This window comes from Delphinus delphis, chromosome 1 (assembly GCF_949987515.2).
Source record: "Delphinus delphis chromosome 1, mDelDel1.2, whole genome shotgun sequence".
Taxonomy (NCBI): Eukaryota; Metazoa; Chordata; class Mammalia; order Artiodactyla; family Delphinidae; genus Delphinus; species Delphinus delphis.
The window spans coordinates 151,757,999-151,784,107 of record NC_082683.1 but is presented as its reverse complement, the minus strand read 5'-3'; the positions used below and the strand labels follow the sequence as shown (position 1 = coordinate 151,784,107).

General features: G+C 47.7%; 1 protein-coding gene across 1 annotated transcript in view; it reads right to left on the bottom strand.

Annotated features, from left to right (window-relative positions):
• Positions 1-7,311: 7,311 nt before the first annotated feature.
• PIK3C2B (phosphatidylinositol-4-phosphate 3-kinase catalytic subunit type 2 beta) overlaps positions 7,312-26,109 on the bottom strand; it is a 39,512-nt gene continuing 20,714 nt past the window's right edge. Inside the window, exons 16-32 of the mRNA XM_059996159.1 lie at positions 24,951-25,044; positions 24,719-24,813; positions 24,079-24,259; positions 23,190-23,297; positions 22,450-22,542; positions 21,513-21,642; positions 20,545-20,681; positions 16,462-16,631; positions 15,807-15,963; positions 15,356-15,465; positions 14,026-14,227; positions 13,454-13,578; positions 12,147-12,264; positions 10,747-10,828; positions 10,240-10,346; positions 8,487-8,615; positions 7,312-7,783 (exon numbers count right to left, since the gene is read on the bottom strand). Of these exons, the coding sequence (XP_059852142.1) occupies positions 7,595-7,783; positions 8,487-8,615; positions 10,240-10,346; positions 10,747-10,828; positions 12,147-12,264; positions 13,454-13,578; positions 14,026-14,227; positions 15,356-15,465; positions 15,807-15,963; positions 16,462-16,631; positions 20,545-20,681; positions 21,513-21,642; positions 22,450-22,542; positions 23,190-23,297; positions 24,079-24,259; positions 24,719-24,813; positions 24,951-25,044 (2,227 nt within the window). The 3' untranslated portion in view covers positions 7,312-7,594. The remainder of the gene's footprint in view (positions 7,784-8,486; positions 8,616-10,239; positions 10,347-10,746; positions 10,829-12,146; positions 12,265-13,453; positions 13,579-14,025; positions 14,228-15,355; positions 15,466-15,806; positions 15,964-16,461; positions 16,632-20,544; positions 20,682-21,512; positions 21,643-22,449; positions 22,543-23,189; positions 23,298-24,078; positions 24,260-24,718; positions 24,814-24,950; positions 25,045-26,109) is intronic.

Genomic DNA, 26,109 nt, shown 5'->3' with positions numbered 1-26,109 from the left:
GTCTCATAATTTTAGTTGCTACATTTAATTCTCTCTTGTGAGTTTGGTCTTAGTCCATTTCTTTATTTCTGCTAAAACTTTTTCATCGACACCTCTGAAGTCAAGTATCTGTTACCGAGGGAGTGTAGCAGTTTTGAGCACTGGGGACAGCAGTAGGGTCTTTTAGGAGCCAAGAGGAGGCCAGCTGCTCCTCTTTCTTGGGACTGTTCAGAGAACAGCCACTTCTTTCTAGGAAACTAAGAGGTCCTCGATTTCTGTGGTTTACCCCTTTTTATCTTATTATCCATATCTCTGGAAATATCTCATTTACAATTCTAAGAACTTCAGAACTTCAGAAAAAATGTATTAATAATAGGAGTCAGTTTAATAACAGACCAAGAGATCCAAGTATGCAAATTAAATACTCAAAGCTTCAGTGGGTTGGTGAGTGAACTAAATTCCTAATATCGTGCCTACCCTAGATAGAGTAGGGGCACAAACATCAGCTAATATTTGTTATGTAGCAGCTAACAGTTGTTTCCCATCAGCTGCAGAATAAAGGCTCTGTACAGTCTGTCCTTCCACTATACTTTTCCAGCCTTCTCTTCAGTAACTTCCCTTCATGCAGGTTATACGCTAGGAACACTGGGCTTGTTTCATGCCACTATTCACGCTGTTCCTCAGCCAAGAAAGCCATCACCTCCTCTGTTATATACCTACTCATGATTCAAGGTCCAACTTAAACGGCAACACCTTCTTGAAGTCTTTGCTGACCTTCCCAGTCAGAATTATATTGTTATACTCGATTAGAGCACTACACTATATATCCCTGTAAATATGCTTCTCTCTTGCTGGTCTCAGCTCCTTGAGGGCTGTATGCCAGTAGTTCCCAAAGTATGGTCTGGGCACCCCTGGGGATCCCATTTTAAGACCCTTTCAGAGGATCCTCAAGGTCAAAAATATTTTCATGATAATACTAAGCTGTTATTTTCCTTTTTTTTTTTTTTTTTGTGAGGTACGCGGGCCTCTCACTGTTGTGGCCTCCCCCGTTGCGGAGCACAGGCTCCGGATGCGCAGGCTCAGCGGCCATGGCTCACGGGCCCAGCCGCTCTGCGGCATGTGGGATCTTCCCGGACCGGGGCACGAACCCATGTCCCCTGCATCAGCAGGTGGACTCTCAACCACTGTGCCACCAGGGAAGTCCCCTATTTTCCTTTTTAACTCGCATTTTCTCATGAGTATATAGTGGACATGTACCTTCTAGAGGACACATGATATGGGATCTGGCAACAGACAGAATTCAAAAGCAGATATGAGATCCTAGATGTCTTTTATACAGACAGATATTAAAGACATTTGGAAAAAAAAGTAAAACAATGCCACTCTTCTTGCTAGACTTTTTTGTTTTGAAAAAAATTTTTTTCATTAAGAGTGTCATTTATGTTGGGGCTTCCCTGGTGGCGCAGTGGTTGAGAGTCCGCCTGCCGATGCAGGGGACAGGGATTCGTGCCCCGGTCCGGGAAGATCCCACATGCCGCGGAGCGGCTGGGCCCGTGAGCCATGGCCGCTGAGCCTGCGTGTCCGGAGCCTGTGCTCCACAACGGGAGAGGCCACAACAGTGAGATGTCCGCGTACCACAAAAAAAAGAAAAAAAAAAAGTGTTATTTATGTTAACATGTAATGGGTTTGTTATTTTTAAATAAATATTTTTTTAATTCCTCAGGTTTGAGTTCTAAAACAATAATTATCCATAGATATAATTTACATATGCAAAAGTTCTTTGGGGTCCTCAACAATTCTTAAGAGTGTATAAAGGAAGGGGTCCTGAGACCAAAAAGTTTAGGAACCACTGACCTAGCATGTTGACTGGCACATAATAGGTGCGTTTGTTGAATGAATGGAAGGGTAATAATACTTTAAAATAACAGCATCTTCCTTACGGCCAAGACTTTTACATTCCACTCTCAAATTTATCACTAACACCATGAGCCTCCCCCCAAATATTCCTTAAAACATCTTGAATGGGCCTTTCCTTCCCCATCTAGTCATTGGATACATACTTTTTATCTTCCTTACCTTGGAAGTTGCTCTAAAGGGAAAAAATGCAATCATAAAGTACTGGAAAAGTCTAAGAATATGTGACTTTGCCTTGTCAGTCTCTGCAGGAAACTAAAGTGTGAACCATCTCCTGCAGCCCGCTATCAACCAGGTGGCAGAGGGAGGGCAGCTCTGTTCGCAGAGATAGCGCTGTGTTGCCAGGGCTGTGTGCGTGCTGGTGAAGACAAGAAGTCTTTAGACAGTCCAGCTGACTGGCGCTTTGGCAGAAGATAATTTAAACCTCAGCTAATTATTTTTATTTTTAAAGATTTTGCAGGGCCTGAGGTAAAGGGTGTATACCTTTTCACTTCATTTTTCAGTCAGTACCACCTCCAAAATCTTTTTCCAAGTACCCATACTCCGGAAACCACCTCCTATCTTTCCAGCTCGCTGCCTTGGAATCCCTATTCAGGTACTTATCACCGCCCCCCAGCCCCCCAAACCTCCAAACCATTGCCATTACCACTTTTTTTGTGATTCATCACCCTCCTTCACTTCCCTCCTTACCCAAGCATGAATTCCATGGTCCAGTATGAAACTACCCCCTTGCAAAAACCCTTCATTCTTGTGCTCTACACCAATATTCTTCTCTGGCAAAACCCCAACCCTAGTGAAACCCAACTGTCCACTTATTCTGAGCCTACCCCCTTGCAGCTAGCCATTGCTGGAGAAAAGCACTCAGACATGCTGACTGACTCACTTCCTATTTGTAATGACAAATTTCATCCATGCCGGGCATTCCTGGATAGTTCCTTTTTTTTGGCAGCATGGCATGTGGGATCTTAGTTCCCAGACCAGGCACCGAACCTGCACCTCCCTGCAGTGCAAGCGCAGAATCTTAACCACTGGACCACCAGGTAAGTCCCCCTAGATAGTTCCTTAGCAGCTTTGCATCTCCTACACCGAGACTGTTTCACAATGTTTATTCATTAAGCTGGTGGAACACTCACATTAACATGGGTTAATATCACCTATCTTAAAACAAACAAGCAAAAAAACAAAAAAAAAGAAAATCTCTCCTGCACCTCCGAGTTTCTACACCACTACAGCAAAAATTTCTCGAGAGTTGTCTATTCTCACAGTCTCCACTTTCTCCACACCTATTCTGTCGTCAGCCTACTCCAATGTGGCTTTCATCCCCAACACTCATTAAAACAGCTCTCATCAAGATCACTAAGAACATTTTGCGAAATCCAGTTCTCTAACTTGTGGGTTGATGTGCACTCCCCTAAAAGATATTGAAGTCTTAATCCCCCAGTACCTATGAATGTGACCTTATTTAGAAATACGGTCTTTGTAAATTAAGATGAGCTCATTACAGTGGGCCCTAATCCAGCATGACTATGTCTTAACACAAACAGGAAATTTGGACACATGTGCACACACAGGGAGAACTCCGTGTGAACATGAAGGCAGAGACTGGGATGATGTACTTACAAGCCAAGGAATGCAAAAGATTGCCAGCAAACCACCAGAAGCTAGGAGAAGGCATGGAACAGATTCTCCTTCTCAACTCTCAGAAGGAACCAACCCTGCCGACACCTTGATCTTGGACTTCTGGCCTCCAGAACTGTGAGACTGTTGTTTAAGCCACCCAGTCTGTGGTCCTTTGTTACAGCAGCCCTAGGATATTGACAATACTTTTCTTTAGACTCCCATGACACCATTCCCTTGGTTTCCCTACAATTTCAGTGACTCCTCCTCTTCCTCTAAATGTTGACCTGTATCAGAGCTCAGTCACCTGTGGCTTCTTTCTTTTTAGCCTCTCTAACCTAGGTGATCTCATCCAGTTCCATGGCACTAAATGCCAACTAAATGCTGACCTCCACTTCTAAACTCCAGACGGACCCCTCCATTGGGTTTCAGATTCCATCCTCCTACTTCTCTACTTGGATGTCCAGACATCTCAAACTTACCATGATCAAAACCCTTAATTGTGATCCACCAAGCCCATCTTCCCCATCCCATAATGCCCCCACAGTCATTTTCATCCAGTTGCCAAGCCCCTAAACTTAGGAGTCATCCTCAATTCCTCTTTGCCTCAACCCCACATCCAATCCAACAGCAAATCCTGTCAGCTCTACCTTCAAAATATATCCAGATTCTAACTACCTTTCACTATCCCCATGCTACTCTCATTCCCCTCCTAGACTACTGCTTCCATTCTTGCTTCAGACAGCAGCCAGAAGGATCTTTGAAAACAGAAATTAGAGTGCTGCAGTCCCTTTCTCAAAACCTTGTAATGCCATCCCCGTCACACTAAGAATGAAATCCAGAGTTCTGATGGAACCCAGTTCAAATAGCTCCCATTCTGCCTGCCCACCCCTCCCCTTTTCCACCCCTGTCCCTGAGACACAGCACTGTAACCATCTGTTTCCATGTCTGCTTCCCTAGCTGGACTCTGAGTTCCTTGAGGACGCGATCCACACCTTTGTCATCTTAGTAGGCACAGTGCCTGGTACTCACTTGACCCAGAGAAGGCCATTAGTGTTGTGGACAGACACCTCAGACAAGTCCCCAGGCACCAGAATTACCTCCCAACTTAAAATGTTGCCTCGCTTTTGACCTTTCAAGTCCAGTCTAACCCTTAGCTCCCAAATCCTAACAAGTCCAGTTACTTCATTTTTACCACCTCTGTTTGAACGCAGAAAATCCAGTCTCCTGGGCTTGTTTCTCTTCTCCCTGGGCATCCCCTCTCCCCCAACTCCCCGGCTCCCTCATTCCCACTCCCTCTGGGTGGTTCAGATTTCTACCCCATTTGGCCAAGAAATTTCCTTAACTAAGACTCTTGCCGGTTTCAAGTTCTAACTTTTAAAAGGTCCATTGGGACTTGCCCAGAACTGCAGTGACACCTCAAAACCACTTAGAAACACAGCAGGTAGGTTATCACTTACTACTGTTATTACTAAAAGTCCCTTGGAAACCCCACAAAACTTCCCAGCATGAAATATGACTCCACACCGGAGAGTTTTGAAAACTTCTGGGTAAACTGCTTGAACAAGGGTCATGTCACCTCCAGCTTCCACTTGGGGTTCAGTTCTGGGCTACAGCTCTGCTCTAACAACGTAATCGTTGCATGGCATCTCAGGGGTTGTTCCTTCTCTTATGAAATGGGGTTAGTTAAATATCACTAGGCAGTAAACTTCTTAAATGCAGAGAACTATCTTAATTTATCTTTGTAACCCACAGCCAGTTACCTGGTACAGGGCCCAGGGCCCAGCTCCAAGGTCTGTATTCTTTATGAATGGAGGCACGCCACCAGGTAGCACTGGTAACACTGGTAAGCACAGTAAAAGTTTGTTGACAGAATTAACAAATGAGCCATGTCTACTTTCCAGGGTAGTTGCAATGAAAAATGACATCATGTATATTAAAACACTCAAGAGTCAAATAAACCTGGGTTCAAATTCTAGAGCCAAGGCCGACTGGCTATGTCCTTAAGCAAATTACTTAACCTCTCTGGGCTTCAGTTTCTTCATCTGTAAACTGGGGATGATAATACTCACCTGATCAAGTTGTTTTAAGGGAAGATTTAGCTGACACGTGTGAAATGCCCCGTGCACCACACCAGTGCATATAAAAGTTACCATTTGTAGAAACACTACTATCATTATTATCTTCATCTTGTACATCAGATGTTTTAATCTAGACATTTAAACATCAACGAATCTTGAAAATGATAGTTTTGTTTTTCTAAACATCATTTATTAGAAAATACAATTCCAGAGAAAGTAGGAGAAAAAGGATGTCTGGGATGTGGGTACAGTACACAGACCTCTCTCTTTAACAGGGGCATAGAGGGTCAAAGTAAAATGAGCTACAGGCAAAAAGCCAGTAACACATCTCTGGTCCATTCATCTAGAGAAGTTCCACCTCTGTTCTCCACTCCCCTAACCCCTGCCCACAGCAGCCAGCTTTATCCTTTACATTTTAAATTTAAAAGTTTCAACTTCCTTGCTGCTCTGTGGCTTCAATGAATGGAGCTTCTTTCTCTAGTTATGGAATGAGTCAGCGAAAGGGGGAATTTCTGATCCTTGGAGCTGGGGAGGGACAGTCCACATCGTATCCCCACTTAACTCCATTCCCCAGTCACCGGGCACAACCAGCCAATTTAGAAAGTTAATATCAAATTCAAAGTCTCTCCTTTTTTCTAGGAAGACAACCTTTCGGAGTAAAGCGCACAAGTGAATTTCAAATCCATTTGGTAGGGAATGAAGAGTATTAAGAGATCAGAGACCCAGTCTCTCCCTTCCAGCTCGGCTCAATCCAGCCTCCTCACAACCAAAGAAAATCACTGGCAAAAACAACAGTTTTGATGGGATTCCCCACCCGCACCCCTTTTCTTCAGCTGGGGCATCCCTTTGGCTCCAGACAAAATAGGTTTATGGCCCCATAGAATGAGAGAAATTCTTGTTAAAAAAATGTGACAGAAATGGAGTTTGGGAGAGAAGCAGCAAAACAAAAGGAGTGGTGGATGACGAGGAAAGCTTCCCAGAAACCACCCAACAGCCAGCCACGCTGACGTCTGCAGCCTAGAGGCCCATTCCTAGGGCCAAGACACCCTGGGGTGAAACCAAACCTAAGGGCCGAGGCAGCAGTTTATCCCACCAGAGAAAAATGAAGGGAGAGACCTATGGGGGAGCACCCAGGCGTATTCACAGGGACCAGATGACCCCCGGAAGAGCTGAATGGAGGGGTAGAAGACAGTATTCAGGGCAAGTCCTAGCAAAATAGGGGAAGACGAGAGGAAAAACTCCCCCCAAAAGAGCCCAGGTCCCTGAACACAGGTCCTCTACAGACCTCCATACGGAAGGCCCTTCCTTACACACGTAGGTATCACATCGCTCTCCTTTGGAGGCAAAATCAGAAAGGCCCAGTGGCGCAGGCCTCAGTCCAGCACACGCAGCCCTCCTTGTCCCTCCCGACCTGCCTCAGAGACGGAGGGCACTAACTGAGGGCCCACTGGGCCTCTCCCCAAATAATTCCTATAGATAGAAATGCAAAAACAACAAACAAACAAAATCCTAGGGAAAAGTCCAATAAGAACCTCAATCATACAAAAAGTCCAATTCCTCTTTTGCCTTCTGAGGCACATGTAAGTCCCTTCTCACGAGGCTTCCTGTCCAGTTAGGACAACGTTACTATTTCATTTTTTAAAAATAAAAATAAAGATATCCACCCACCCTCCCCCCAAATGCTACTTCTACAGCCCACCCCCCACACCTCAAACCAGGCATTGCTCCCTTGACACAAGGTAAACTTAAAACTTTGCTGCACCCTCACAGCCTCCAAGGGGCTGCTCATCACAACCAACCCAAATGCAGTCTGCAGAGGAGCGGATAGCAGAGAGCATCTTTACCCTCCTTGCCTCCTACCACGGAGGCCCGATCCGCCGGGACAGAGGGAAGCCCCACCGAGGGCCCTGCCCCTACACAAGGAAGGGGCAAGTCAAGCAGGGAGAGTCCTCTCCTCCAGCTCTGCCATGAGCCTGGGGTCCTGGGCCACGGCTCCACTGGGCTCATAAAGTCTCATGACTTCGAGATCCCAGTGCGAACCAGCCGGTCTTCTCCTGGGTCAGGTCCAGCTCTCGCAGGCGGATGTGCACCTCCCCCAGCAGAACGTTCTCCCAGAATCCTTGCTCACTCAGCACACTCAGCTGTAGCTCCCGCTGCTGGAGGTCTCCCTTGGGGATTCCATCATATACCAGCTGCAAATGCAAAATTGGGAAGAAAGGGAAGTAGTGAGAGAGGGAACATGGAAGGGGGAGATGCTTAAGTCTGTGGTGGTGTGATCTGATCTGGCTGAGACCCCTTTACCTCCCCAACCAGACAGAGCCCGAAGGAATAGAGAAAGCATACAGAACCCAAGGGAAGCTTAAAGAACCCTGCTCTTGGGGGGACTTCCCTGGTGGCGCAGTGGATAAGACTCCACACTCCCAATGCAGGGGGCCCAGGTTCGACCCCCGGTCAGGGAACTAGATCCCACATGCATGCTGCAACTGCAACTAAGACCTGGCACAGCCAAATAAATAAATAAAAAATAAAAATAAACAAAGACCCCTGCTCTTAGCTCAGAGTTCAAGCAAATGAAGGCTTGTCATTGGGGCCACAGCTCATTATCAGCAAAGGACCAGCAGGCTCTTCCTCCCCACAGACCATGCCGCAGCTGTGGAATCCCTACCTTAAGTATCAGCAAACTTTTTTACATAAAGGGCCAAATAGGAAGTATTTTAGGCTTTATAGGTCATACATTCTGATCTATGTCACGATGACTCAGCCCAGCTGCTACAACATGAAAGCAGCCACAGACAAGACTTAAATGAATAGTAATGGCCACATCCCAATACAACTTTATTTACAAACCGGCACAGTCGGCCAACCCCAGCCCCACCCAGCACCTTCCCCACATACCATCTCATTGTAGGTGGGGTTGCAGGTTTTCCGGGCCACTTTGGTTTTCTTCTTAGTGGTTTTCTGAGGGTCAGGAAGGAGGTAAATCTTGACATAGGGGTCGGGATCATTCCCATCCTGGAGCAGTTGCTACGAAGGGAATGAAAACCAAAAAAAAAAAGATGAAGGTTTTTCTATCTGTCTCTCTATCACCATTCCTGTGATCACTCCCTGATCCAGACCCTCTTCTCCCACACCTAGCTTCTTGCAATGCACAATAATTTATGCTTCCCAGCCCACTGCATTCTGCTAGAAACACCTACCACGGTAACGTTAGGTGTCCTCCTAAAACATCCATCAGATTGCCTATGATATCCAGTCTATACTTTGTATACGAATGCTCAGGGCACGCCATAACTTGGTCTGTTCTGAATGAACCATCATGTCCCCAGATATCTCTGCCCAACATCTTTTGTCTATTTTGATCCAAGTAACCCCTAAGAGGTAGAGAAATGAGTCAGAGAGATTAAGTTGCTTGTTCAAGGTCAGCCAATTAGTGATTCACTCAGCCTGATCCTTTTAAAACTTAAGTCAGATCTTGTCACGCCTCTGTGCAAAACCCTCCAAGGGCTCCCATCTCACTCACGGAGAAGCCACGCTCTAGACTGTGGGACCAAGGCTCTGGTCTGCCCTCTCCAACCTCACCATCTGCTATTCTCCCCTCTGCTGCAGGGGCTTCAGCCACACTGGCCTCCTCCTGCGGTTCCTGACATGCCCCAAGCAGGCTCCTGACTAGGGCTTTTGGGTTCAACTGCTCCCTCCGCCTGGAGCAATCCTCCCTCAGATGTATATGCATGGCTCCCTCCCTCACCTCCTTCCACCTTTGCCCAAATACCTCCTCATCAATGAGGGTTTCCCTGAACACTGCAAAATTGCTGCTAGCTTCATTCCACCCCGGTATTCCTTCTCTGCTTTATTTCTCGCCAGAGCACTTACCACTATCTGACTTGCCATATATTTAACTTAACTATTTGTCTGTCTGCCTCTTCCTACTAGAATGTAAGCTCCCTGAGGGCAGGGATTTTATTTTGTTTACCCTTGTATCCAGAGCTAATGTATCAGTGCCTGGCACACGGTAGGCAGTTGATGAAGATTTGTTGAATAAAATGAATGAATGATTTGTAAGAGTGAAACCCAGATCTCTCTGATTCCAAAGTTCATGTACCTCCTGCTACATACTAATGCCCCAACCTGCAAAAGTCCAGCACATCGTGGTATTCAATAAGAGTTCCCTGCCCCTCCCACTCACAAGGTTCTTAGAATCATACCAAAAACTTAGTGATTATACTCTGCCTTGATTATGCTTGAAGGATGTCACATGGCTGCCTTACCTCTATAACCAGGAAATAAGCCCCTTGGGCCTCTCCCTTATAATAATCACCATAATAATGATACAAGGCACTATGTCAAGTGCTCTTACATGCATTATCTCATTTAATCCCTATAACAACCCTATGAGATAGGTGCTAACATTATCCTCATTTTAACGAGGCTAAGAGTAATTGGGCTACTTGCCAAAGACCACAGGTAGTAAGAAGCTGTGTCTAGTATTGCTTGGTCATATCATAGGCCTAGCACGGTAGCAGGCCCATTGGGTATTCATTCAGTAATCTTTGTGGTTACTCTCACGAGAGGGGGGCAGAAAAGGTCTGATCAGTCAGAAAAGTACCAGAAGAAAGATAAAGATCCAAAGGAGGACTGTGTATGCACTTACCAAGCCCCGAATATGCATCACCATGATGAAGAGTTTGTTGTTTTTGTAGGAGATGGACAGCTTCACCTCTCCCCCAACCTTTCCGACCGGCCGGGCCCATGTGCCATCTGTAGGGACAAAGGAAACTGAGAAAGGTCATGAGGCCAGCCCTGTCCCCATCTGGTGCCAGGCAGACATTTCTGTTTTCTTTTAACCCCCCGCCAGTAACTCCACGTCAAAGTCCTGATACCCCATCGGGGATCTGCCAAGTGGCATCCGCGAACATGACGCAGAGTTGGGTTGGGGGCGTCTATCCAATTCCAGTGTGTAAGCATATCCAGTCCCTGGGGAATTGCTCAAGGAGCTGTGGACCCATAGCCTGAGTGGGAAAGCAGATTCTCTAGCCAGTAAGCAAAGGAAGAGAGACGAGTCAAGGAAGGAGAACTGAGAAGGGGCAGGGGCAGGAAAAATGACCTTTGGGAATGGTTCAGAGAGGTTGGCAGAAATGTCACAGAGAAGGCACTGTACCTGAGGACTTGGGAGCCAGGCTGGTGCCCGCAGCCTTCTCATCCCGGGACAGGGGGTGGAAGAAGGTGTACACCAAATCACACTGGAATGGAATCAGAAAACAGGGTCATTCCTCAGTAAGACAATGGCCCAGTGAAAAAAGGAAAAGGACTGTTCCACATTAAAAGAGACCTATGAAATGTGACAACCAAATGTAATATGCAGTTCTTGTTTGGGTCATGGCTCAAACAAACCAACTGTTAAAAGAATTTTGGAGATGACAGGGACATTTTGAATATGGACTATGTTTGGGGTGATATAATGACAGTGTAGTTATGTAAGATTATGTCCTTGTTTTTTAGAGACGCATAGTAAGTACTTAGGGGTAGAAGTCACGATGTCTGTGATTTAATTTAAAATATTTCATAAAAAATAGATGACTCAAACACGTCAAAATAATAACTGTTTAAGTGATGGACATACAGGCATTCATTATACTGTTTCTCTATTTTCCTATATGTTTTGAAAGTTCTCATAATACAAAAGTTTAAAAAAAAGAAAAAAAATCAAATAAAAGTAGGTCACATCAGGGCAAAAGCAGTCTGTTCTTGGAATTCCCAGGCAGTCCAGTGGGTAGGACTTGGCGTTTCACTGCTGGCAGGCCAGGGTTCAATCCCTGGTCGGGGATCTAATGCCTGACGCAGCCTTGGACAAAGACCATGAATCCTACTTTTGAGAATGTTTACTAAGCAATTAGGGAAAACAAAACCAAAAACTAAAATGTGTGAAAATACCCACTCTAGCATTAAGAGTGAAAAAAGGGGGGAGGGGAATGATCTAAATATCTTTCAAGAAGCGAATGGTTAAAGAGATTACGGTATTGCAAGTTGGTGTATTAATTTGGTACACATATTTAAAGTTATGCTTACTATAAACACTTAAGTGAAAAAAGAACAGAATATAGCATCATATTTAAGCTATGACCACTATAAAACTATAAAAGTCACATTTATATACGGATAAATAGGAAGGAAACATGGAAATGGGGTTAGATGGTTTTTTAGGCTGATGGGACTCCGGATGACTGTATTTGTCTTTATGCCCATTATAGGACCATTTGTTTAAAGAAAAATCTGGGCGGATACACACACTCAACCTGCTCAAAACCTTCCATTTCCTCAGGCTCTTGCTCACTACAAGCACCTAACACGGACATGTCTCTCCGCGTGCCCAGCTGCATGTTTGTGTTTCACTGCATTTCTGTGCATAGTCCTGTGGGGCTGGAGCCACGACCCACCCACCTCTTTCTGCACACAGACCCAGAAAAGCCAAGTCCCCTCCATGATTGCCACCCGCTTCTGTCCGCATCCCCCACCCCCCACCAGCGCCAGGGACAGCCAGGAACAGAGGCAGCCACCCACCTCGGCCACCTCAGGGGCTGCGTGGATCAAGTGCCAGATGTAGCCATTTAACTCCTCTCTCCGCCGCTCCGCCACCGCCTCTCCCCGTGAGCGGCCAATCACAAAGCGACTAGGGAAGCTGCACGGCAGGTGGGCAGTGGCGATGCAGGAGGGGGAAGATGGGGAAAGATAATGAAGAGGCAACAGGATTTAGTCACATTTCACTTGCATTTTCAGTCACCTGATCTGCATTTCTCACCAGCCTCCATTCCCAGGGACCTTTCCCCGACTCCATGCCTCCCCAAGCTCCCCAGGCCTGTGCCAAGGGCACACACGCAGTATCTCACACCAGACAGTTCCTAGGACACCGGATGAGAAAAACAAACCGTTGAGCAGAGTCCTACAGCTCTCCAGAAGTGCCTCAGCGGCTCTGGAGCCCCCAGTTTTCCCCATCAAGGTAAAAATTCGTTTGAAAAATCGCTTTTATAAATTGTTGTGAAATACACATAACATAAAATTTACCATCTTAACCATTATTTTAATATATATATTTTTGATATGGACCACTTTTAAAGTCTTTATTGAATTTGTTACAATATTGCTTCTGTTTTATAGGTTTTTTTTTTTTGGTTTTTTGGCCTCGAGCCATGTGGGATCTTGGCTGCCCGACCAGGGATTGAATCCACAGCCCCTGCATTGGAAGGGGAAGTCTTAACCACTAGACGACCAGGGAAGTCCCCGTCTTAACCATTTTTAAGTGTGCAGTTCAGAATTAAGTACACTTACATTGTTGTGCAACCATCACCACCATCCATCTCCAGAACCCTTTTCATCTTGCAAAACTGAAACTATATACCCATTAAACAACTCCCCCTCCCTCCTGGCAACCACCATTCTACTTTCTGTTTCTATGAATTTGACTACTCTAAGTGCTTCATGTAAGTGGAATCGTACAGTAGAATAATATTCCATTTTGTATATACACTGCATTTTGTTTATCTATTTGAAACATACTTTTACTCTTTAGAAGATTAGAAACTTCGAAAAATCTTCAGATTCAGTCAATCCCCTGCCTTTAGACCCAGGTTGCTCTCCTGGCAGGTGGACCCAAGCTTATTTTCAAGGCTGGAGGAAGACCTCTTGAGAGCCTCAGAAGAGCATGACCACCAGGGGGAGCACTTGTCATCAAACTCATTGCCAGGAGGAGAAAACCAAGGACATAGGTCTTTTCTCCAAAGGGCAGTATCTCACTCCCGCAGTCCTGCCCAGCCCCCATCCGCTCTCCCTCCGCAGTATCCCTCAGTGCAGAGAGTAAAGGCCACAGATACCTGGGCAGGAGGGAAGAAGGGAAGAGCAGCCGCAGCTTATTGTGTAACTCCTGGAACTCCTCAAACGTCCTCTGGATGTAAGTGGCCTCGTGAGCATTCTCTCGCATCACCTTTACCACGTAAATCTGCAAAATCCAAATCTTAGAGAATACTCCCTGCCAAACCCTCTACACCCAATGAAGGGGGTAGGTGAGGGGACAGAAGTGTGTGTGTGTGTGCGCACGCACACACACACATGTGTTGGAGGAGTTACGCTTTCCAGAAGGAAGAGGATAAAAATGTCTCTGATGGAGACAAAGATAATATACATATGCAGCAAAATGAAAGCAAAGATTAACAAGAATCCTTGTTTCACAAGACCCTTGACTCAGAGGGAACAGCCATCCAACTCAGCTCCCTGATTGTAGGCAGGCCACTTGGGCAGTGGAGAAGGAAGGGGGGTATGACTGCTCCCAGCACAGGGTGCTCAGTCAACTCCAGCGCCCGCAGTGTGGAAGGGAAGAAACAGTCAGAACCCCAACAAGCTGGGGCAGTGGGGAGCAAGGGAGGGTCAGATCGGAGAAAACACTTACGTAGCCTTTGTTGGGGTGGAAGATCTTCTCGTGGCGGCAGAGAAATACATCAGTGATGCGGCCAGAGCTCTTGAGAGTGTGTGTTCGGGGAGCAAAGGAAAGGGTCAGCCGGTCGTCTGAGCCTGTGAACTTCATCTGAGCCAGGTTATGAATGAAAAAATTGAGCTTTGTGGCTACACTGCCGAGGCTGGACTCAATCAACCTGAAGGAGGATGGGAAGAAAAGGATGTGACCAAGGACCCAAGTCCCCACTGCCTGGCAGAGCTATCTCGAGAAATATCCCCTGACACCTGAGACTAATACTCAGCTCAGATCAGATCATTTTCCCTGTGTGATATCCTCATAGAGTACATGATTGCACACAATGATCAGCATACAGTTTATTTCTGTGAAACTTGGGGTCTTATCTCCCCTCACTGCCCACCTGACCCAAAGACAGTTAAACCAAGGTAGGAAGGAATTAGGGACGCCACCGTGGGCTCACCATGTAAATGTCTAAATACTGTTGTCAAACTGAGTTTCAAGGTTCAGTATGATGGAACCTCACCAAACAAAGCTCAATCCAGAGATTTTAGTTCAAAAGGAAAGGTACTATATCAGACCCAACAGAGAAAGTTTAGTTCGCTAAGTTCCAAAAAGGGTGCATAATAAAATGGACAAAACAGTAGACATTAGGGGCTTCCCTGGTGGCACAGAGGTTGAGAGTCCACCTGCCGATGCAGGGGACACGGGTTCGTGCCCTGGTCTGGGAGGATCCCACATGCCGTGAAGCGGCTGGGCCTGTGAGCCATGGCCGCTGAGCCTGCACGTCCGGAGCCTGTGCTCCGCAGCGGGAGAGGCCACAGCAGTGAGAGGGCCCACGTACCGCAAAACAAAAAACAGTAGACATTAGTATACAGACACTTTCCTGCTTTCACACAAAGTGTGTCTAAGAACGTCAAATATGGGAAAACAGAACCATGGAATTCCATGTTTTGACAAGGGGGAAGGTTCTGATCCAGAGAGCTAAAAACTAGTACAAAATCCCTACTATACATTGCCCCATAGACAAAATCCTTGACTGAGACATGGTGAGAATGCAAGTAGGGGATCGCAGTACCTCTATATAAAGGTCAGCACTCAAGTGCAGACGGGAGACTGAGTCTGAGAGAAGTAAAATGATTTACCGAAGTCAAAGGCAAAGTTGGGACCACTGACCCATGTTGTCAACTCTAAGCTCTGCCACTGGAGCTAAGCCTCTCCCGTTTCCCTAGCCCTGTTCTTCCCAATCCAGCAGCCTGGAAATTAACTACCCAGAGTGGGCAGCACTGTTTCGTACGGAGAGTTTTACCTGGTGAAGTAGGTAGTGGCATTGGCCTCTGTGTCCTGAGGCCTCAGGGCATCATACACATACTTGAGGTCTTCCAGGTCTGAGAGCTCAGGGATCCCACAGGACAACATCTAGAAGAGCAAAGAAGAAGAGAGGATGCCTGTAACAACCAGGAATTCTTGCTTCTTCCTTACCATAAGGCAAGATTTTCTACAGCTAGGCTCCCTAACCCTTCTAGAGGGTGGCAGGCAGATGCTGTGGGCAGTGGCTAGCAGTCCACAGGAACTGGGGGGGCTGGAGCAGGAAGTCAGATACCTGCAGACCCCACTGTCCCCAGGTGGTCTGAGCCCTGCCTTTACCTAGGGCTCAGAGAAGTAGATCTCCAGAAATCCTTTGAAGCAAGACAAGGGAGTCTTAAAGATGGTGCCAGATGATAAGAAGGAGGGGTTCAGAAAGGGATGGAGCTCCTCACCAGGCCCAGAAGGTTGAGGAAGAGGTGGGTGTGCTTGCGAATGAGGTTGTAGGCTTGGCAGCAAAGGTCAACAAAATCATGGAAGCGGCTGGAAGGCTTGTCACCCCCGTTGATGACATACGCCATGTCCGAGGTGAAGACAAAGGGGGCACGGTCCCTGGGCCAAGGGGAACATACAGGTAGAAGGTCAACATGAAGGAGGAAGCCCACTTTGTGGGCTGCATCAGGGGATGGTTTTCCTCATCCCTCAACACCCATGTGAAATGGACAGATGTGGCTCCTCTAACATTTTCGTTTTTCTTTTCCTCCCTTAATCTTAAAAAATCCCCAAGCACATCCTTCATTGGTTCCCTGCCTGTGAGCTAGTGATATTGTCCCTGGATATCTAGTTGTATTCCCTTTTGCTGTGGTTTGGGCTCATTTCCCTTTGCTCAGTCCTCAGCAGGGAGGGCCAATGGCTGGTGCCTGCCCTCTTCTGCAAGGCCCTGAAAGGACTTGACCTCTTTCTCAGTCTTCTCTTCTCCAAAGCTGCTCAGCCCAGGGACCACACTCTGCAGCGCGGGCCCTCCCATCACGGGCTCGTGTTCCAGCTCCGAACCATTTCCGCTGACCTCCCGGGCCTACACGCGCATCCTGGCTTCAGGAGACCACTTACCGCTTGATGTTCCCGAACATCTGGGCGTGGCCCAGGAAACGGCCAAAATCTATGTGGAACATGTGGCCAGTCGTCTTCAGCATGATGTTGTCATTGTGACGGTCACAGATGCCCAAGACGTACGTGGCCACACAGCAGCCAGCACAAGAATAGATGAAGTTCTCTACAGCCTGGGAGAAGGAAGGCAGAGGGGAGAAGGGGACATGAAGCTGGTGTGGACAGACCCCAGGGGCACAGCCAGACTGAATTCAGCCAGCCCTGCCCCTCTCTCATGAGTCCAACAGCTCTTACATCCGCCTGTTCAGCCTTCATCACATACGTACACACTGATGCACACAGAAACTTCTCTCGTATCTTATGGGGCAAAAGGAGATGGAAGGCTTATAGGTATATCTCCACCACGTTATCTGCAATTCACCACCTTCTGCACCTTTCTTTCTCCTTGGGAAACTGGTTGGAAAGACAGTGCACTGATCCGGGAGCCCAGACTTGACCAGCCCATAATCAGGGAAGACTCTGACGTTTACAACTTTCCCAGCTGTTTGTGGTGACCTTAACTCAAGCACAGCACTGAGGCAACTGACTTAAGGGCCTCTTCCTGACCCTGCTCGGAATTCTTCTGTCCTTCTCCCTGCCCCCCGTATGACTCCCATTTGCACTGTTCTTGGTAACAGATGAATGCTAATCTAATTAAAGTCACTTCACTCCAAGGAAGAGCTGAGGCAGCTTAACACTTCTAGGGGATGTTTTACACTTGAAAATCAGACATCTCCAGTTGGTAAAATGTGTTAGAGCAATTTCTGAGTTTCAAGCAGGAGGGGAGGGAGTCAGGGGTTGGATCTACCTTATTTTATCTGGTCAACGTTTGCCCCCTTATCTGCCTTTCCAGTAAAAACGTATGGAATTAGTGAATAGACACCTTTCATCCTCTAAATCCTCTTTGTGAGGTTTCTGGAATTCCCAAGAACTCAAGAAAGACTCATCAGCAGAGGCAACAGTTGTCACAGCCAAGTAAGAATGGACAAAGCTGGGAATGAGAGAAATCTTCATAGAACACATGCCCTTCCCACCTCCCTCTGCAAGCTTCCACCCAGCCTTCAAGGACCTTCCTTGAGTTCCACACCTTTCCCAGATCTTACCAGCCTGCACTGACTCCTCCCCATTGAGCCCCTACAGGCACCATTCACTCAGAACTTAGTATTCTCACTTTCCCAGGGTCCAGGGATCTTATCTCCCAGCAGCCTCTTGGCTGTTCCACAGGCCTACTTCAAAACTAGCTACACACAGGGCTTCCCTGGTGGCGCAGTGGTTGAGAGTCCGCCTGCCGATGCAGGGGACGTGGGTTCGTGCCCTGGTCCGGGAAGATCCCACATGCCGTGGAGCGGCTGGGCCCGTGAGCCATGGCCCCTGAGCCTGCACATCCGGAGCCTGTGCCCCGCAACGGGAGAGGCCACAACAGTGAGAGGCCCGCCTACTGCAAAAAAACCAAAAAAAAAAAAACCCCCCAAAAAACTAGCTACACATAGAAATCCCCTGGGTACTTGTTAAATTAAACCAGCTGACTAATCGCTAGGAAGTTAAGAATAGAAAGTTTGTAAAGAAATCACAGAATGTACCTTCTGGAAGAAAGAGATGATTTCTATGATAGGGAAATATATAATTGAAAAGAAACCACTCAGTAAGTATAACCCATCAACTCCCAGTCTTGACCATCTCCATCAACCTGTCTTCATGTCACAGATGTTCCTTCTACCTGAGAGGCATCCTATTTTGACTTACAAAGCAGCTATATGCCTGTACTCTGCCACAGAGTAAGTAACTAAAGTCTCATCACCTAAGTTACGCAGGGTGTTGGCTGCTTACTGGCAGGAAGTCTCACTGGATAAAGAGAGCTCTCCTGATTTAAGGGGTTTCACTTATAGGATGGAGGTACTTTGGTTTGCTGAGTAGGTGGCCAAGAGACAAGTATCTCTAGTTCTTTTCTCCTGGAAGGCACCATAAGAAACTACCAGCATCATTCTAACAGAAAGACTAGAAGAGCTGAGAGCTATTTTTGAAAGACTGATATTAAACATTGAGACACTAAGTTAGTTTCTCTCTGTGTGTATTCTTTTTTTTTTTGCGGTACGCGGGCCTCTCACTGTTGTGGCCCCTCCCGTTGCAGAGCACAGGCTCCGGATGCGCAGGCTCAGTGGCCATGGCTCACGGGCCCAGCCGCTCCGCGACATGTGGGATCTTCCCGGACCGGGGCACGAACCCGTGTCCCCTGCATCGGCAGGCAGACTCTCAACCACTGCGCCACCAGGGAAGCCCTCTGTGTGTATTCTTGTTGTACAAGCTTTTATAATATTTATTATGACTCTTTATTATACTGGCAAGGAGTAATCATAATTCCAGCACCAAGCACAGTGCTTCTGTATGGTGGCTGCTTAATACCTGAAAAATACATGTTAGTATAAATAGTATGTAGGGTTGAGGGAGGGAGGAAACAATATCACTCCTTTCCAAGGGTAGAGGACCTTAACATTTACAACATACAGAGGATGGGTTTTGAGGGATGGGAAAGGGAAGAAAGGGCTTTCCAGGCAAAGGAAATACTATTGTCTAAAGGTATTGAAGAAATGCAAGCAGCTCCCTAAACTACAGCAATAAATTATCATAACATGGGGAGGTGCAGTGGATGAGACCACAGGGGCAGGCAGGGCTGGATTACAAAAGGCCTTGCGGCAATGTTGTGGATGATGGACTCATCTTTTAGGACACAGGGAGCCTTTGAAGAACTGAGAGCAAAGGAGTGACATGAGCAGTTTGCACCTTATTTTAAAAGACTCTGAAATCAAGCAGAGGATGGTAATGGAAGGAGGAGAGGCAGTCCAGTAGTTCAGGGGACAGAAAGCAAATGGCTTTAAGAAATGGTAAGAAGAGGACAGGTTCAAGAGACATCTGGGGAACAGGGCTTGGTAAAGCAGAGGAGAGGCAGAAGGAAACATCAAGAAGACTCATGGCTCTGTCTTGGGTGACTGCACAGAGAGAGTCAAACCATCCAGGAAACACAAAAAGCAGGTTTCAAGAGGACAAGGAGAGACAGAAAGCTCGGTTTTGCCTATACTGAGTTTGACATACAGGTGAAACACAAGAGGAGAGGTCCAGCAATCGGGAGGTGAGAGAGGGGAGAGGGAATGGCTTTGGAAGTCATCAGCAAGTGGGTGGTAAAGTAATAAGAGATGATGAGCTGGCACGAGAAGAGTACAAAGAGCACAGCAGGCCAGGAATTAAACCCTGGGGAATGCAAACATTTAAGGCCTCAGAAGATCATCTAATTACATGTTCACTAAACAACATTCTGATTGTAATTTGGCTGCCCACGTAGGTTCTCCTTCAGGGATAAAAGCCATTGATCAATATAAGTTAGTATATGGGTCGCTTCTGGTTTATGGTCATTCTCTTATGAGCTTGGTTATTATGATTTATTCTCTCCCCTATACTTAATTAACCCAGAGGCAAAAGCCATGAAGCTGTGGACCAGCCCCAGAACACAGCAGGTCACCAAGGCCCTACCACCCAGTACAGCCCTGCCTGAAGAAGGTCAGCTACCTTTTCTATCATCTCTGTCTCATATCTATCCTCAATCCTGGCTTCCGGTTACATGCTTGTCACAAACCAGCTCCATAACTGGGAACAAATGAGTGAGTCTTAATTCACATCTATGAAAAGAAGAGTTGGATAAAATGATCTCTAAAGTCTCTTCCAACTCTTGTTCTGCAAAGCACCACTGGACTCCTCGCAGGACACGGGAGGACCTGGATAGGATCGTGACTAAGAGGGTCCCCTCCTCCAAACTCAATCTGCCAGCGGAACTCAGCGAAGGCTTCCCAGTTGGATACCAGGGGATGTTCTTGGTCAGCTTACAAAAGTCACTTGACCCACCTCTAGACATCTGGGGGCACCAGTCAACCAAGAGTGTTTCTCTCCTCCCAATACAGCTGAGCTGTCTTCTCTGTGCATGTGTGGGCCTTGTGGGAACACGGTGTGCCAGAGTCACGCACATCCCACCCCAGCTTCACCCCCACGCTTCAATCCTACCTTCTCGTACTCGTCCTCCCCAGGGTTGTGTTTCTGCAGCCAGTCGGCTAGGGGCCGGTCCTTGAAGGAGCCGGTCACCCCGTGCTCCACCTGGATCTTGCGCAGGGTCTCAGAGTTGGGGATCATCTCTACCATCCCTGTGAGGGGAGACATCAAGTCATTCTCCAGAGCAGAGACAAGGCGTCTGTCAGGAGAGGACTCCAAGAGCTTTGCCGGATGCTTCCCTACAGATTAAGCTCTTGGGCACTTGGACAAAGTCTGATAATAAAGGGAAAGATCCTTCCCCTGGTTTCATACTCCATGCTGTGACTCCTTGGTCCCCCCAGCTCATAGCCATGATCCTTTTCTGTTTTAACTTTTACTACGGGATTTTCAAATACATGTAAGAATAAAGAAATGGTATCATGAACTCACACAAAACCAGTTTCAAAAATTATCAACACTTTGCTAATCTTGTTTCATCTATTTCACTCACCCAGCCCTGCTTCCCCCTCTTCTCTTCCACCCTCCCCCTACCCCATTCGCGGCTGGAGTATTTTTAAGTAAATCCCATACATGTCATTTCACTCATAAGTATTTCAAGTATAACTAGCAAGGACACAACCACCATGCCGTTATCACATCCAAAAATTCAACGACCATTCTTTGATCTGATCTAACCCAGTCTACGTGCAAGTTTCCCCCAACTGTGTCCAAAAGTATCTGTTTACAGTTGGTTTGTTAGAATTGGGATCCAAAGTCTCCACGCTTTGCTTGGTTATGTCTCCAAGCCTGTTTTATTTTATAATAGTCTCTCTCCTCTGCCTTCTTTTTTTAATGTCATTCCACAACTTCTAATGGGATAATCTTGTCCTTTTCATTTTTCTGGAGAAGCACACAGTTCTCGTCAGGGAATGGCAAAAGGGTAGTAAGCAAGAATGCCCCCCACGCCAGCTGCCCAGTCAGCGCCCCGCCCACTCCCTACTGACCTCTCCCACGGCCAGTGGAGAAGCAGCGGAAGAGGACCATGCGCATGTCCAGCCCCTCCTGGACCCAGATCTTGCTCATGATGCGAATCATCTGCAGGGTCAGCATGTCCTGGCGAAGGTCGTCCCCACACTGGATGAAGGAAGACAGTGACCGGAACCACCTCCCCCACTTCCCCCAGCTCCCAGATCTCCCAGGAGGGCAACCTTGGCCCAGACTAGTAACCAGGGACTGCTCAGGGCTCCCACCTCACACTCAGACCTGCTCACACCAGGTCAAACACCAGAGATGGGCCAGGAACTACATCTTGCCCGTGTGGTGTTCCAGCTCTTCTCCCAACCCCACGTCCCCATTTGCACTGAAGTCAGGGTCCTCTTCTTCATGCAGCCTTCCTGACCATCAAAGCCTTAAAACTTGGATTTGGAACTTACACACAACAAATATATGTCACTAAGTCACGCACGCCTTTCATTTCCCCCACTGGATTGTCCGCTCTGAGACTATCCTTTATTCCTCAGAATCATGGATGTACCAGTTAGAGGGACCTTAAGATTCATCAGGTCCAACCTGCACCTGATTTATGAATTTCCTCTTCAGCACACCTGCCATAGTCATTCAGCTTGAATACTCCAGGGACAGCCAGGTCAGCACCTTATCCATTCCACTGCTGAGGTAGCTCTGCTTTCTAGAAAGCGCTTCTGACACTGAGCTGTCAGTTACCTCCTTACACATCCCAACACTGTTCCTAGCCCTCTGGGGCCACACACAATTCATCTATTTCCTTTTTCACCCGATAGTCTTTCACGCACTAAAATGGCAGCATGAGTGTGACCCAGTAGGAAGAGAATGGCCCCGAGGCTGCTTCTGCCACCCTTGGATTCCCACCTCTCCTTCTCTCTACCATCTATATCCCACCAGGCTTGAGAGAAGCATCCTCACCTTGAAGATGACACGGATGTTCTCGCCCAGCGGATCCACATTTTGGAAGGAGAGCTTGAGGGGGACTGCATTGGAGTTGAAGTAGGAACAGTCCTGCCACAGTAGAGAGGGTAGTGATGAGGGTCAGGGTGGCCCAGGCCCAGGCCCAGGAAGGAAAACGGCCTCTCCAACTCTCCACCAGCTGCTGCTCATTGTTTCTTCCAGATTTCTGCAGAGCCCACATTCCTTCCCTCCCTCCCTACCGCCATCACCCTGGTTCAGTTTATGACTTCAGCTCCTGCACCTGGTCTCTCTCACCCCTTCGGTTCACTCCACACACAACTTACTAGTTGTGTGACTTCTGGCAAGTCGTGTGTCCCACCTATAACTCAGTTTACACCTCTGTAAAATGGGGCTCACAACAGTACCGACTTCCTAAGAGTCGTGAGGATGAACTGTGATAACCAAAGGAAAGCACTTAGAACAGTGCCAGGCACAGAGTGCGTGCTCGATGAATGACAGGTGGGAGCGTCACCAGCCTGGACTTCAACCCTGACACCATCAGCAGAGGCACTTACCCAGCCCCAACCCAATTCCTCCACCCCGCAGAGCTGTCAGGTAAAAGTCCATACACGTTAGCGTTGGCAAGAGGCCCCACATATGCCTTTCTTCCTCATCTCTCTCAGTAACCAGGTCAGTGAGGACCTGGCTTCCACTGAGCCCTCCCCACTCCAAGAGCCCCAAACCCACCAGTCACTCACCCTGGGCACGATGCCCTTAACCAGCAGACTGGGGCTAAGCGGCAGGCGGCAGGAGCCATTGAGGGCAAAAAACTGCCCCACCTCCTCCAGGCCTGTGCGGAGAATCCCCTGGTGGGGAAAGGAGAGCAGGGGTGAGGTGAGGGGCCCATAAGCTCCACTCAGAGCCAGGCCTCTCCCAGGGGCGGGTGCCAGTAGTGGTTGGCATGGAAACAGTCACCCGAGAGATGTGGACAACCTCCTGGAGACGGTGAAGAAGGAAGACTGCCCCACCCACACCACAGCCGGGGCCACAGCCCAAACACCTATAGAGACTGGGTGGATGACAGAACAGCTTAAAGCAGCCCACGGTGAACTGAGAGGGTGGGCTACAGGTCAACGAGGAGTTGCCACTTGGGCCGTTGCCAAAAAAGCCAATCATCTAGACTTCACAATCTCCCAATTTTTAAATGTTAGCAACCAGGATCACTAATACTGGTCTAATACAACCCCTTTGTGCAAACAGATAAAGGTGCCCCCTCTGGGTGGTAGCAGCCCTGAGCTGTGGCTCACAGCACAGTGAACAAAGTATGACTGAATTTTAGCCCTCACTTGCCCCCTCTGGCTGGGTGCTCTTGTGCAGTGAACAACTTACACAACTGGGCTTAGCCTTTAAGGTAAACAGTTAAATAAAAATGTTAATACTTCGCAAGCCAAAGAGAACACATTCCGTGGGCTGTATCCAGCTTGCAGACTGTCAGTTTGTAGCCTGTAGGTTAGGGAGTCACCTCTTTCCAGCCCCTCACCAGAGATGGTCAAGTGCCACCCTGCTGGTCAGGATGCCTAAGAAGTTAACGACTGGCTGCAGAGGCCCAGAACCGGAAATGGGGAGAGGCAGCCTCACCCCACTCACCGGCCGTGCAGACGGGGCAGCCTCCCGGACCTGCTGGGCCAGCTTGGCCAGGGTACTGACAAGCCAGCACTGGCGGTTAAACTCCTCTCTCAGCCCCTTGCCACAGCAACACAGCAAGGCTGCCAGCAGATACTGGTAGCGGATGCTGAACTGAGAGTCCTTGAGGCCGTCTTTCAGCAACCTACCAGGCAAAGGGAGGGGGGAAGTCAGAACACTCAAAGGATAACAGGCAAGGCGGGGGTGGGGAGTGGTCAGACCCAGCTCCAGCTCCCTGGAGAACCCACCCCAAACTTGGGAAGGAAAACAGGCTCTGGATGCAGAACTTATACAGAGGCGTTCGGCCACACCTCAGTCTGCCCATGCTGTCTTTAAATAGGGCTCAAAGCCCTTCTGCATCTGGTTTCTCCTTGTATTTCTGCCGTGCGTGGGTGCAGGGGAGGGCCAGGGATGATCCCCACTGCGCTTACATGCGGGTGAGCTGAGACCCCCCGAGGAAAAGGTCCTGGCCCAAGGCCACCTGGTAAATCAGACACATACTGCAACCCAGATGGCTCAGCTCCCCACCCTTGCAGGCTTAGAGTAAAACACCCCCAAGTGAAGGAGGTGTGTCCATCTCTCCTCTTTCTGCACACAGTTTTACCAGAAGAAGTAGTGAGTCACTCTCAAGTCAGAGACAGCTCGTTTCAGGAGGAAGCGCACCAAGGGGCTGTCCAGGTAGCACTCATACTTTAAGGCCTGTGTAGGAGAGAGGGAACAGGAGGCTTTGTTGACTGCCTGTAATCTATACCAACTGCTATCCCTGCAGGATGCAGTCTGTCTTGGGGTCCTGGGGGTGGGACCATCAGAACTGGAGGGAAGGCCAGCTCACCCACCTGCACGAGCTGGGGCAAGTAGTCCAACAGCTCAGCATCAGAGAGGGAGCCAATCCACTGAACGGCCATACGACGCACCTCCTGGTCTGGGAACCTGCAAAATAGAGCCCAGGACCCTGACAATCCAGCCACAGGGTCTAAGGCACAGGAGTGAGGAAGCACCCTCACCCCTAGGTCTCAGAGCCATGGGTGAAGAAATGGCAATGACTCCCAGAACCTGCCAAAGCCACTAGAAGAGTCCTAAGCACCTTTTCTGGATTGCAACCCTTGAGAGTGGCCCTGGCCCATGGTCAGAGTCAGCCTTGGGCCATGGAAGCCACTCTCACTCTCTGTATGAGTTAAGAAAATGGATAAAGTCCTCAACCCCACTCCCAAAGATCTCTTCCTTGACTCCCATTGTGCCAGAAATCCCATCATCACAGAGCCCTCGTGAGGGTCAAAGCATTATTGTTTCTTGGTACCATCCTTTTAATGCAAAGCTTGCCAGGCAAATAACAGAGATCATGAAATTATATATAAGCCAGTACACCTAGCCAGAATTAGTTTAGCAGAGATTAGCAAAACCTTTGCCTCAAAGAGTCTTGAAGGCAAAATACATGCATCAGGTACATTTTAATTACTAAGAGTGGAAGAAAATAAACCATTCTAGGGGTTTGAGACTGGGAGCCTGTGTCCCCAGAGGAACGAAGGAAGAGAGGACTGTAAGAGCAGAACTAAGTGATAAGGTTTGGGTTACACAGGTGTGTGCCTATGTCAAATCTCAGCAAATGTACACATAAGGCTTGGGCATTTACTTACATGTAAATTTTGTCTCAAAAGAAAACAACATGAACAAACATTGAGCTGTAGTTAATGTTATGGTTGCTAAAGTATTTAGGAAGGAGTTATGATGCCTCAATTTACTTCAAAATGCATTAAAGAATAAGATGTATTGATGGACAGTATATACATAATAAAGCAAATATAACAAATGTGAATGGTTAGAATTTAGGTGGTGGGAATATGGATGTTCACTATTAAATTCTCAGTTTTGTTGTATGTTTGAAAAATGTTCATAATATAACATGGGGGGTGGGGGTGGAATAAAATAAAGAAAGGGAAAAGGAGAAGTGGAAAAGCCCTGAATTTCCACACCCACTTGACCATTCTCCCCAGAGCT